Raw genomic sequence first — 12,899 nt, forward strand, 5'->3', positions numbered from 1 at the left:
CATGAGATTGTAATCATCACTTTATTGCAGCTTATCACGTAAACAATATATAAGACCACAAGTGTTGTGACTAAGTGGACATGCCCATTTTACGTCATGAGACCTCCAACAGAGTCTGCTGACTGCATGGAGCCTATAGAGTGCTGGCACCTGAAGGCATGTCGTTTTTCTGCCCATATGAAGTCATTTTGCAACCCTACACCACACTGTACAAAGCCCAGCCAAAGAAGGGAGGCTGCACGAGACACGAGCAACAAAGACTAGAATAAAACAAATGAGCTGGAAAGTCAATCATATGAAAATGGACAGAGGACACAAAAACACAACAGCTGAGAATATCCAAGTTTAACAAAAAAATCATTTTTAATACATACTTTATTTGTGAGAATAAAATCTTAAATATTTGAATAGTTTATCGGCAGGGACACTTCCCTTCATTTGAGTCAAATCTCCTTCCTTATATAGAGGCTATGTTTATGTAGATTTTTTTGAAAAGTTTTTTTTTTTTTAAATAAGTTTCCTTGTGTTTTCTCTTCTCTCTTCTATTGGTTGGCTCACTATGGATCCCCTCTTTGGTTTTGATCTTCCTCTCTCTCTTCTCCTCCTCTTTCTCTCCAACCCTTAAGATCCTCTTCTTCTACATCTCTATTTAGCTGTACCTGGTAAAGAGAAAATGGATGAATCAGACAGAGAAATGGTTTTTGGAAACATGATTTGATTTCAACAATGTCAACAATTGCCAAATCGACCAACACAAACTATATTTGCAGACAAACAAGTCAAAGTCCTAGAAAGTTGCCCAAAATTGAACTAATCTTACTAATAAAGCATGATTAATCTATTACATAATCTATCACTTCAGAATAATTTATCTTTGACATCAAATTTAATGAAAGCAGCAAGCTTACTAAGATGGTGGTGCTTAAGGCATTATGCATAAAGAGCATGACAATCTTGTTTAAAATATTTTATAAAAAGCTTGGTAACATTTTATTACATCCCCCCTGCCACATTTATAATTTATAAGCAGTATGTGAACATATAATAAACTGTTTATGACACATTATATTCTAGTTATAGGGACATTTTATGTGTTTATTATTATAGAGTATATTCAACAAGTATTACTTCTCCTATTAAGAAATATGTTATATAATTACAACGGTGTAATATTATAATGTCAGTCTTTATCTGATAATGCACCAGCATCCTGGGAAAAGAAAAATCTGTAATTTAACTACATCAATAACACTTTCAAATACCTTACCTCTGTTTCCAGCTACATTATAGTGTGTTATAAACTATTCATTCTATGTTTATACTCTGCTTATAAATCCTTGTAAAATAGAGTGTTGCCGAAAGCTTTTTGTGGGACACCGACCATATCAAGCCTTTTTACAGAAGTGGTACCAGCACAGGCATTGGCTACAATCTTACATACAGACAGAAACAAACTAAACCGTAAGGCCGACACTGAGAGCAGCAACTCAGAGGTGATTAACTCACCTTCTAACTAAACACAGAACATCAGATACAGATACAGAAAGCAGTACTCAGGGATCTCCCCATTCATTAGTCATCGTGTCATCTTGTCAATTTGTGACAGTTGTTAGATTCATGTTTTCAATTACATCATTAAGTAATTTACAGAAGCCAGAGTTTCACAGGAGTGTGATAATATATAAAGTAGACATCGCTGAGGACTGGTTTGCATAAGAGCAGGAACATACACGACAAAACAAAAAATACACCAACATGCACATAAACTACAGATACACAGAGATGACCAGTAGCAGTGCAAGTTGTGGAATACCTTGATTTAGTTACAGGCTAAAGGTGGTGGGTTGACTGAATTTAGTCTGGAAATCAACAAGGGGTTAAGTGAGTTAATGATGAGGGAGTGAAGGAATTAGGAAGATCAAAACACACATTATCAAATTTATGATGAATTTGTAGTCAGATGAAGAGTTGAAATGATAAAATTAGATGACAGCACAGGATGAAGAAGAATTGCACTTACACAATTAAACTGTTAAAGTATCAATGAATGATTGACATAATAATTTAATTATTTAAAAAATGTGAAAGTATTATTCAATTAAAATCATATTAAAACTTTTAAAAAAGATTAGAACTGTTATTATAAGAAATACGGTCTTTATTTTTTTAATATGTTCGAGTGGATGTACAAAAATGTGAGGCTACTTACATTCAACGTAGTTGCGGGCCACGAACTTCAGCACCTCATCAATGAGGATGACGGGGAAGGAAAGCTTCAGGACTACCAGCCACTGATCGACGTTCAAATGGGACAACTTGAAGACCATCTGGGGGGCAAGAGAGGGGAATCAGAACTGCTGGGAAACTACAGAGGAGTGCAACTACGACAAATACTACATATTATAATACCTCAATATAATTAAATCAATCTGTAGTGAGCACTTGTGGCTAACTTACGGGCAGAGGGTCAACATAGATGATCATGAAGTGAAGGGACATGGAGAGGGTCATGGCAGAAAGCAGCCAGAAGTTGCTCCATGGGGGCATGCGAATCAGAGACTGATTCTCAGACAAGCTTGAAAAAGAAAAAAAGATGTTATCTGAAGTAACCACTGGAGACATTATCAAATGCATTATCATCACATGTGAAGTATTACCTGTTGAGAGCATTGCACATCTCAATGGTGACCAGCACAGACAGAGCCATGGTCATGGGAGTAGAAGCCTCAAAGATATCACATTCCAATCCAACGAAGTCCTCGTTCGCATCATGGCACTGCATGAAGTGGGACTGTACAGAGGAAAGGTGAGGTTATTAAGTGCATGCACGTGAGTGTGTGTTAAAGTGAATATGAAAGAGACTTACAAGCTGGTAGTAGGAGACACCGGGACCACTTGGATCATAGATGAACCAATAGGCAGCACCTCCAACAGTGGCAGCACCAACGTATCCTGTTAGGGAAACAAGACAGAGTTGGTGTAGGCAAGAGTTTGAACTGTTTTTAAACAATATACAAACATAATGTCCAAAGTCCTACTTACCACCAATAGCCATGTATCTGAAGAACAGCCAGCCAGAGATCAGGGGCTCCTTGGGGGAACGTGGGGGCTTGCCCATGATGTCCAGGTCGGGGGGTTGAAGCCCAGAGCAGTGGCGGGAAGACCGTCAGTAACCAGGTTGACCCACAGCAGCTGGACGGGGATCAGAGCCTCGGGCAGACCCAAAGCAGCAGTCAGGAAGATACTGAAAGAGTGCGAAAGGAAACATTAGAACAGGCTGGAGTTTGCCAAAGGCAGAAAGAAAGATGTCTGAAATGTGGCGTTTAGCTGTGGATCAGAGTGCATGTTACGTAAGCCACTCACCAGACGACCTCACCAACGTTGGAGGAGATGAGGTAGCGGATGAACTGCTTCATGTTGTTGTAGATAGCTCTGCCCTCCTCAACAGCAGCCACAATGGAAGAGAAGTTGTCGTCAGCGAGGACCATCTCAGAGGCAGACTTGGCAACGGCAGTGCCAGAGCCCATGGCGATGCCGATCTCGGCCTTCTTCAGGGCAGGGGCATCGTTCACACCATCACCAGTCTGGAATAGGGAGGAGTGGAAGCATATGTTAAACTACCCTCAAACTACACACGTGCAGACAAATTACCGTCGACATACAGTAAAAACTGGGCACAAAACCAGAACAGCTGAAAAACATATGGACTGCAGCTGTGTGAAGTAAGGTTGTATTTCATGCTGCTGAGCTCTCACCATAGCAGTGATGTCATCATTACTCTGCAGGAACTCCACAATCTTGGATTTGTGGGATGGCTCCACACGGGCAAAGCAGCAAGCTCTGCGCACAGCCTCGGCCTGTTCGTGGAGGGGCAGATCGTCAAACTCGCGTCCAGTGTAGGCCTTGCCCTCAACATTCTCATCCTCAGTGAAGATGCCAATGCGACGGCAGATAGCGATAGCGGTTCCCTTGTTGTCACCTGAAATATAGAGGAAGAGAAGTTTGATAGAGAGTCCGTAAAATAACAGTTTCTGAGGTGTAAAACACTGGGGAGTGGATATATCTAAATACATATATATATATATATGTATAAAAGTCGCACCAAAAATACTAACCAGTGATCATAATGACACGGATTCCAGCATCTCTGCACAGCACAATGGAGCCACAGACCTCCTTGCGAGGGGGATCCAGCATACCCACACAGCCAACAAAGGTCATGTCAGTCTGAGGAGAGAGGTTTTGAATTGAGTCATTCAAAATAACTTTATACAGGTAGTCACAGTTACATCCACACATCTCAATATCAAGGGGTTAAAGCTCTCACCTCGTAATCTACAAACTTGGTTGCGTCCTCAAGGACCATCTCCTCCATCTTCATTGGGCTGTCACGGGTGGCCAGGGCCAGGCAACGCAGGGTGTCACGGCCGGTACCCCACTCCTTGATGACAGTCAGGATCTTGTCCTTGATGGCGTTGGTCAGGGGCACGCGGGTGGTGCCAACACGCACATATGTGCACCTGTCAATCACACCCTCGGGGGCTCCCTGTGGAGGAAACAAAATTATCATTTTGTGTTATGTTGAATGCTGAACAAAGGATGTGAGACGGAAAAAATAATAAACTTGCCTTCACAAACATCTTGGCACTACCATCACCCTTAGTGGGAGTGCAGAACACGGACATGGACTTCCTGTCACGGGAGAACTCCAGAGTGACGTTCTTCTTCATGAGCTGCTTGACCACCTGTTAGATGATAGGTTTTTTTTATAAGTTAGGCTGTTATCTCGCAACAGGTTGGCCTTAATTAAAACTTAAATTCTTTGGAACAATTTGAACTGATCCACATAATTAATAGTTTTCAGTGGTTCCCAATTAGCTGTTTAAATACAAATGAGTATTATCTTCAAAATTTTGCAAATGGCAAGAGGAAATTTACTGAGCAGCAGGCGTTGGCTCTCTCAATCCTGGACAGGTTCTTCACGTTGCTGTTGAACACGTTCATCTTCTCAACCAGGCAGGACAGCGCAGTCTCAGTAGCCTCACCAACCTTCTCATAGATCTTCTTGGACTGGAGAAAAGGAAGGATAAGGAAATCATTGGTTAAACTGTGGAAGGTCATGAGGTTTCAGTGAAGCAAATACACAGCATGTCTTTATGTTTTTACCTCGTTGTAGTCCAGAGAGGAGTCGTTGCACAGGGCGCAGATGGTAGCCAGCTCAACAAGGCCGTCGTATCCGCTGCAGTTGACCTTGGAACCTCCCTGAGAGCTAAAAGACAGAGAGAGAATTAGAAATAAATGAGGAATGATTCATGGGCACTTCAATGTATGCCTGATACTGGATTTGAATAATAAAAAACAACTTACACCTCGCCCTCGGGGGTGTACTTGGAGCCAGAGATATCAAAGGCATCAAGGCTAACATGGTCACCATCGGCGCTCTTGACGATGAACATCTATGGCGGAAAACAAAGTGAGTTTTAACTGTTTCCAAAGTAGGCCGGTTTGCAGAAAAACTCTCCATGACACGATTTCCGTCCTGAGTGTGAAAAAATGTTTCACCCACCTTGGTCACACACATCTGGTTGGTGGTGAGGGTGCCAGTCTTGTCGGAGCAGATGACGGAGGTGCAGCCCAGGGTCTCCACAGAGGGCAGGCTTCTGACAATGGCGTTCTTCTTGGCCATACGGCGGGTACCAAGGGCCAGGCAGGTGGTGATGACAGCGGGCAGACCTGAGAGACATTTGTGGAAACTGTGAGTGTGATAAACAAGCGGTGGAGGAACACATACACTAACTCTGACTGTCACTTTCTGGTTACAATGCCGTGCTTCCCCTCACCCTCAGGGATGGCAGCCACAGCCAGAGCAACAGCAATCTTGAAGTAGTAGACAGCACCGCGGATCCATGAGCCTCCGTGGACGGGGTCATTAAAGTGGCCAATGTTGATGGCCCAGACAGCAACGCAGATCAGGGAGATGACCTTGGACAGCTGCTCGCCGAACTCGTCCAGCTTGGCCTGCAGAGGAGTCTTCTCCTGCTCAGTGGCAGCCATCTGGTCACGGATCTTACCGATCTCAGTGGCGACTCCGGTGGCCACAGCAACACCGATGGCCTTGCCAGCAGCGATGTTAGTGCCCTACAGAGCAGAAGAGACAAGCAAAGACAGGTTAAAAAAAACTGATAATGCTAGTGAAATGGAAAAAAAGGAGTAACAAGAAAAGGCTTGAAACACAGGGAAGATGAATTATTGATGTTGGTAAAGGCACTTACAGAGAAAAGCATGTTCTTCTTGTCCTGGTTGACAGCTCTCATGTCGGGAACAGCATCAGTGTGCTTGATCACACTGACGGACTCACCTAAGAGAGAAAACAGAACATTTATTAAAAACTGCCAATGCATTTAGGGCAGAAAAACACGTCTTGGTGGATTTAAGGTTTCTTGAAAACGTACCAGTAAGGATGGACTGGTCAACACGCAGGGTGGTGGACTTGATGGAAACAAGCCTGATGTCAGCAGGGACTTTGTCACCAACTGTTGGGAATCACAGAAAAGTCATCATTATTATTAATTCTTGTTAATTCCACTCAATTGTGATAGAATGCATCAATATTTGTCGTATTAACATCAAACATAAAATAAATGAAACTATGGGGAATGTATATATGTTTTATTATATTTGAACCTTCTTAACATTCAAGAGATTGTAAATGTTGTAAGTAGCAAAATGTATGCCACCCATAATGAAATCACTTAGTAGGCTTGTGTAGAATCTGGTGATCAGATTGTGTATTGAAGAGATTGAAGGGATGATCAACAATTGTTCCTACGGCGATATTTAGTTTTAACATTTTAAATCCTTTATTACAAACCAGTTTGCTGTCTCTTTTCAAAGGATCTGACAACACACATCTCCATATGCCTATTCACCAAAACTTTAAACTGCGCTCCATAAGAGTAGTAAAGATTATGGATATGAATTGGATTTTGAAATTAAAGATAAATTAATAATGTTAAACGGAACATGATGCGGTGGGTGATATTGTCACACCAAGCACAGACACACAGACTTTTAAAAGGGAGCTGTTGTTTGAATAGAGGAGACATTGCTTTCAAATAGACTATCAAATATGTATACTTTTTTAAATAAAATGTTCACCCACAAAATGTTCTTTTATAAAAGTTTTTTCATGTGACTTTAACTGTTTTTCTTGCAAAAGCTTAAAAGTTTGATTATTTGTGTGCTGCGATGTAACTCCTATCTGGTGTTTGGATCCACTATCAGCTATCTCGAGTAACTTCGATTGGGCGATATGAAAATAGAAATGATCGCCCAAACCTAAAAAGAACATTTAAACAATTATGCAACATTATGGTAGAAGTTATTCTAAATTTAAAGCCAAATGCTAAGAGTAACTTTCTATACTTAATCCACGGATTTCATAATAAGGCAGAATCTAAATTGACATATGCATGGCCCAATGAGAATGAACGACACATGGTGGGGGGGTTGGGACAGCCAGCTAGAGAGGCAACAGGTGTACACTGACAAATGAACGGCCGTGGGCAATGGCAGCGAGGGGAGAAGAGGTACGGCAGGTGCTAGTGAGGGTATTTATACTCATGATTTTGCTTTCCTTCAGTCAGCATGTTTTCACAGCAGTGCTACTCACGTTTCCTTAAAAAGACAGAAGGCTTTTCTATCAGCCTTTTCCAGACACATATATGCTGAATTTCTGTCTGTCTTCCTTTCCCTTAAGAGAAATGTAAGCAGCTCACTGGATCTTTGTTGTTTCTTTTCACAGCTACATTGTATTTTAGACAGTGAAGACTGTTTAACATATCAGACGCTGACTATCAGGGTCCTATTCCCCCCTCGACATGAACGTTTACAGATCAGGCTGACAAATTGGGTTCCGCCTATAAATATGAATGCTTACCAGACACCTCCACAATGTCTCCAGGGACAATTTGTCTGGCCTTGATCATCTGCACACTCTTTCTGTCAGAACGGTAAACCTTGCCCATCTCAGGCTCGTACTCCTTGAGAGCCTCGATGGCATCTTCAGCGTTACGCTCCTGTGGCACACACAGACAAAAAGACACAAAGAGTCAATAAAAAGTCAAAATAAGGGGTTGTCAGCTACATTACAATTGAAATACACATTCAGACATTTTGAGCCACACTTATCAATAAACTGATGTCAACACGCCTATTTATCCTTGCATGTAATCCATACTCATGCTGGCATGAGTCCTCAATGTCCTCGAGCAGGCTTTACACACAGCAATTACACACTGATACACAACCTACTGATGGCACACGAGTAGGTCATATCAGATCTGAGGTTTGCCATTCCATCTTAAATTAACATGTATTTTAGGTTGTCTTGTGTTTTTCTTCTCCAAATAAATACCAATTATTGTGTGGACAGTGGTACATGGATCTATGCTTTTATACATTATCTAACTGAGGGAGTCTGCAACAAGACAACACACGCTAGGGTCAGAGATAAAATCTTCTAATAGCTGGTTACAAAAATCACGTCTGTTTTAAGAGAAAAACAGAAACGAAGCAGCTGATTTTTAACACTTGTGTTAACAACTATGTTCTCGTAGCCACTGATGCTTGTAGAAGAGCATGACTTGCACAATGTGAATCATCCATCACCTATCTGGTGATCATATCATATTCATCTTCTTTATTCAAAGCTAGAGTGATTAATATTGTTTACTAAAGGTTTACTTTATGTTGTAATAGCTACTTTAGAGCAAGACCAACTATTCCAGTTGGGCAACCACGTCTGGGTAGAAAACATGGCAGTAATTGGAGCCTGTGTTCTTTCTGTCATAATTGCAATGGATACGTCTTATTGCTCAACACGCTGTGCCTCGTCACTGACCTGCCACACTCCAACAATGGCGTTAGCGATGAGGATAAGAAGGATGACAAAGGGTTCCACAAAGGCAGTGACGGTCTCTTCGCCTTCCTCGAACCAGGCCAGCACCTGAGGTCAGAGGTGTAAAGAGCAAATCAGTGTTGGTGTGAGCACAGCAGTGGAGGAAACAGTGACAGTGGGCCAAACGGCTCTTGAGAAACAGCATGCAAATATGTCCAAACCTCTGTATTTGATGTACTTACATGGACAATTAACATTGTTTGAACATTGGGATTGTGCATAAATGAAAAGATTCCTCACAGCTGTATAACCTTGTATGTAATGTTTGAGTCTGAATAATAAGAGGACACATATTCAGGGATTGTGGATGCTTTCCATGAGCATTTGTAGTTTTGTATGCATTGAGCATGTTTCACACAGCATGTAGTATACAACATGCAACAATGTGAAGAAAAAAAATCATAAAAGTTTGATGATTTTAAAAGCCTAATTTATAAAGGGCACTTATAATACATGGTGCTCATTTAGTCTGACTAATTTTAATCAGTTCCTTTCTTTCCCAGTGTTAACGGCTGGTATTTTGAATGTATATTTGTATGTCGTAATATGATTACGTAATTGTTTTTAATTTGATCTCAATGTCCCATAACTCCTTGCTCCTTCTGACTTCAACCCTCTTTCTGTGGAGGCCCTTCGTTCCTTCCTTCAGGCCTGACCTTTCCCGAAGGATTCAGTTTCTCTCCTCAGCTCGGGGCTTTCTTAAAATAAACCCATACCCCTCAGCCCCCCTATACTTTACTGACCCCCATCTCTCACTGGCTCCTCAATATTCGCCTTCTAAGGCCATCATGACAGCTGGCCGAAGGGGTGAAAGCTGGGCATAGGAATTAATACACCTCCTACAAGCCCTTGCAATCTGTCTCCCTCCTCTCAAGTTGTCATCCTCAAAAATACATGGAGGGGCAGAGGGGGAGAAGAAGTTATGTGGACAAAGTGATCAGACAGATAAACTGCAGCATGCTTGTTTTCTGGAAGAGATTGTGTGATGGGTTCTTGATGGTTGTCAAGAATGAAAGAGGGCCCAGAGATTATTGTGCCAAAAATGGAAAGTGTATTTATTCTATAGTTAATTCTTGTTAATAATAATAATTTAAAAATGCACCTGTTCTTGTGTAGATAAAAGGCAAGTGAAGTGTCAGATCCCATGTGGTGTCAGTGTCTTGTGGAATTTGTTCCTACTATATCTACTAGAAATCCTACTGCTGTTACTTGAGATTTAAATGGATGGGACAGGAATAACCAGAGTTTAGCATTACTGACTGGTTAAAAGAAATATAATAAAACTTGTTTACTTACAAAAGAGATGCAGGCAGCCAGCAGCAGGATCCTGACGAGCAAGTCCTCGAACTGCTCAGAGATCAGCTCCCAGATGCTCTTACCTGGATGAGACGGATAAAGAAAAAAAAATATATAAATCAATGGATAGTTAACACATATTATAAATGTATTAACTTCAATATGCAAAGTGTATTTCAGTGCAAAGGGAAGTTTTAAGAGTGTGTAAAACATGGATTTAGAAGAAGAAGCAAGGTACACTTTATCATTCAAAATAGATGGTTGTCAAAATGTTTTTTATACATTGACAATGTCATGAGCGTGTGGGGCATCACACATTGCCTCTTGCATGTATTATTTTTACAACCCTTTTGAGAGCATTCATGATGGTCTTCCCATCTGGATCAAATTGGGTGTGTGGATGTTCTTGTTCAGATTTACATATTTCGTAAACGTGGATAAACACTTACCCTCCTCAGCGGGCAGCTCTGGAGTTGGACGCAAAGATGAAGGAGGAGAAAGGTTGGGAAGACAGAAAGACAGGAAAAAGCATGGTTTGTTAATATCATTCATATTCAGAAAAGAAACTTGGCGTTCATCAAATAACATTTTTAACAAAACTTTGGGAGAAAAGTTATACTTATTGGTATAAGATCATAAATATCACCTTAACATCTTTGGTTACTCAATCTCTAACTTCCATCTTTTCATAAATCCCTGTGTGCTTTACACCTAATGTCTTCAAGCATTGTTAGGATGGCTGAAATTCCAAAGTGTTTTCTACTGTATTTGATATTGAATCAGGTTTTAATAATGACCTAGGCCTAATGAAAACCTCACTGCTTTGGCTGTTCACTTTATAAATCCCTTAAATTGTAAACAAAATAAAAAAAATATGTTAAATGACAGCTCCTTAAAATGTTACAAGTCAGCAGAAACATCACAGTGAAAATAAGAATGATTTTGAATGTAATGCTATATTACAGAGTCTCTGCTGTCTAAATTGCCATTACACTGGTTATTGATTAGCAATTCTATTACAGATCATTTAGACGTAAACCATCTACGGACCTCCCTTTTCTACCCGGCCTAAAATTATCCATCCCTCCTGCTAATGCCCGCCCCATATATCACCCAGGAAGCTTCTTGAGCCATCACCTGTCTCTCTCGCTCTCCAGCCATCTTCTTTGGCTATCTTTAAATAGCTCTTCAAAGCCCTCAAAGTCTCTGCTTCTCAATGTCTCTGCATTTCTACCAGCTGTTGCAACTCCCTTCTAAAAAAGCATCGCATGCACAATCTCAACCCAGCCCGACTCAACAAGTATCTCCTAACTCCACTCATGTGGACTCAGGAAGACTCTTCTACAAACTATCCCAGCAGATGTACTTTGTGAATGTTTTGAATGCAAACACTCAGATTCTTTAACTTTGAAGTGAGAAGTTTTTCAATGTGGCCTAGTTGCCAAACAGTGACTTTGTGAGTCAGTCTTCTCTCAGTAGGCCACCCACCCCATCCCTGATGCCCGAACTCTCACCATTGTAGCCATATTTGTCCAGGTTCTTCTTGAACTGGTCAGGAGTGAGACCGGTGACTTCATTCACCCCGAAGTGAGTCAGGCATTCTGCCGCGGACTTTGCGTGTCCGTTCTCCATCCTTTCAGGATAGACAAGGGGTAACCTGTCTAACCGTTCCTATCCGGGCTCTTTTACTTCTTAGTTATTCTCTGCAGGTTTTTCCCTTGTTCCACCGTCCTCACCAAGAAGTGTGGCACCCTCCAATTCAGGAGTACTGGACTGACAGAAAGAGCGAATTACTGCATTCATGTTCAGGGTTTTATACCATCAAAAGGCTCAGGATTGGTGGATACCCCGCCGGCACACGCCCCCAAATTCCAGCATGTGAGGGTATGGTGGGGTGGGGGGTGCGGGGGTGCGGGTGGGGCTCGAGGTGGAGCAATGGGGAGGTGAGATGGTGGACTTGGACAAGAACAAGGCTTGGATTGGGAAAGGAGGCGATGCAGGAGAGTGGTGGTGAAGGGGCTGGAGGACGGGGGAAGGGGGGGCGTCGCACCGTGGATGAAAATGAGATCTGTTTTTGGAACATGCATGGTCAGTGGAATAAGACGAAGGGAGAAGGTGAGAGAGTGAGACAGGAGCTCATCCAGAGTGAAGGGAGGGGTGGGGGTGGGGGGTATATTGAGTGATGGCTCAACTGGTTTCTGCTGAGGAAGGTGGCTGAGCCAGAGAGAGAGAGGAGTGAACTGGTGAGAGACTGAAGGGGTGAGATGGAATACGAATAATCTAGTACAAGAATAAGCTGACATTTTTACATGGAGAATGTGAGTTAGACATGTCGGCATATTGACACATGAAGTTCAAAGCTCAAACCAGAAACAAGAACTTTATGCAACAGAACTTCATCCCCTAATGTCATCAACACTGTACATTTAATTCAAGTTGTGCAGAGCCCCTCGTAATAACAGAGACTACGGCCCTGATAGTACACCTAGATAAAAAAGACACAGGAATGATAAAGCAAAATTGAGTGTGTAGTAGAGGAATGATCTCTGGGGGACAGGAATGCCAAGAGGGCAGCCAGCATGTCCCACTAGTGCAGGACAGGGGAAAGCTCTGGCTGCAGATACAGGAGGATCAAGTTTTATTT

General features: G+C 41.9%; 1 protein-coding gene across 1 annotated transcript; it reads right to left on the reverse strand.

The window, feature by feature from the left end:
• Positions 1 to 3: 3 nt before the first annotated feature.
• On the reverse strand, positions 4 to 11,887 carry atp2a1l (ATPase sarcoplasmic/endoplasmic reticulum Ca2+ transporting 1, like). Its single transcript, XM_054598300.1, is given in 24 exon segments — positions 4 to 659; positions 2,210 to 2,327; positions 2,458 to 2,575; positions 2,658 to 2,791; positions 2,867 to 2,952; positions 3,043 to 3,138; positions 3,141 to 3,244; positions 3,364 to 3,584; positions 3,756 to 3,979; positions 4,116 to 4,227; positions 4,328 to 4,546; positions 4,629 to 4,745; positions 4,939 to 5,070; positions 5,167 to 5,269; positions 5,368 to 5,456; positions 5,567 to 5,733; positions 5,841 to 6,138; positions 6,273 to 6,358; positions 6,453 to 6,533; positions 7,940 to 8,078; positions 8,903 to 9,007; positions 10,256 to 10,338; positions 10,705 to 10,722; positions 11,770 to 11,887. Coding segments are annotated over 24 exon segments (2,982 nt in total). The 3' UTR covers positions 4 to 645.
• Between the last annotated feature and the right edge of the window lie 1,012 nt (positions 11,888 to 12,899).

This window comes from Anoplopoma fimbria, chromosome 5 (assembly GCF_027596085.1).
Source record: "Anoplopoma fimbria isolate UVic2021 breed Golden Eagle Sablefish chromosome 5, Afim_UVic_2022, whole genome shotgun sequence".
In the NCBI taxonomy this organism is placed as follows: Eukaryota; Metazoa; Chordata; class Actinopteri; order Perciformes; family Anoplopomatidae; genus Anoplopoma; species Anoplopoma fimbria.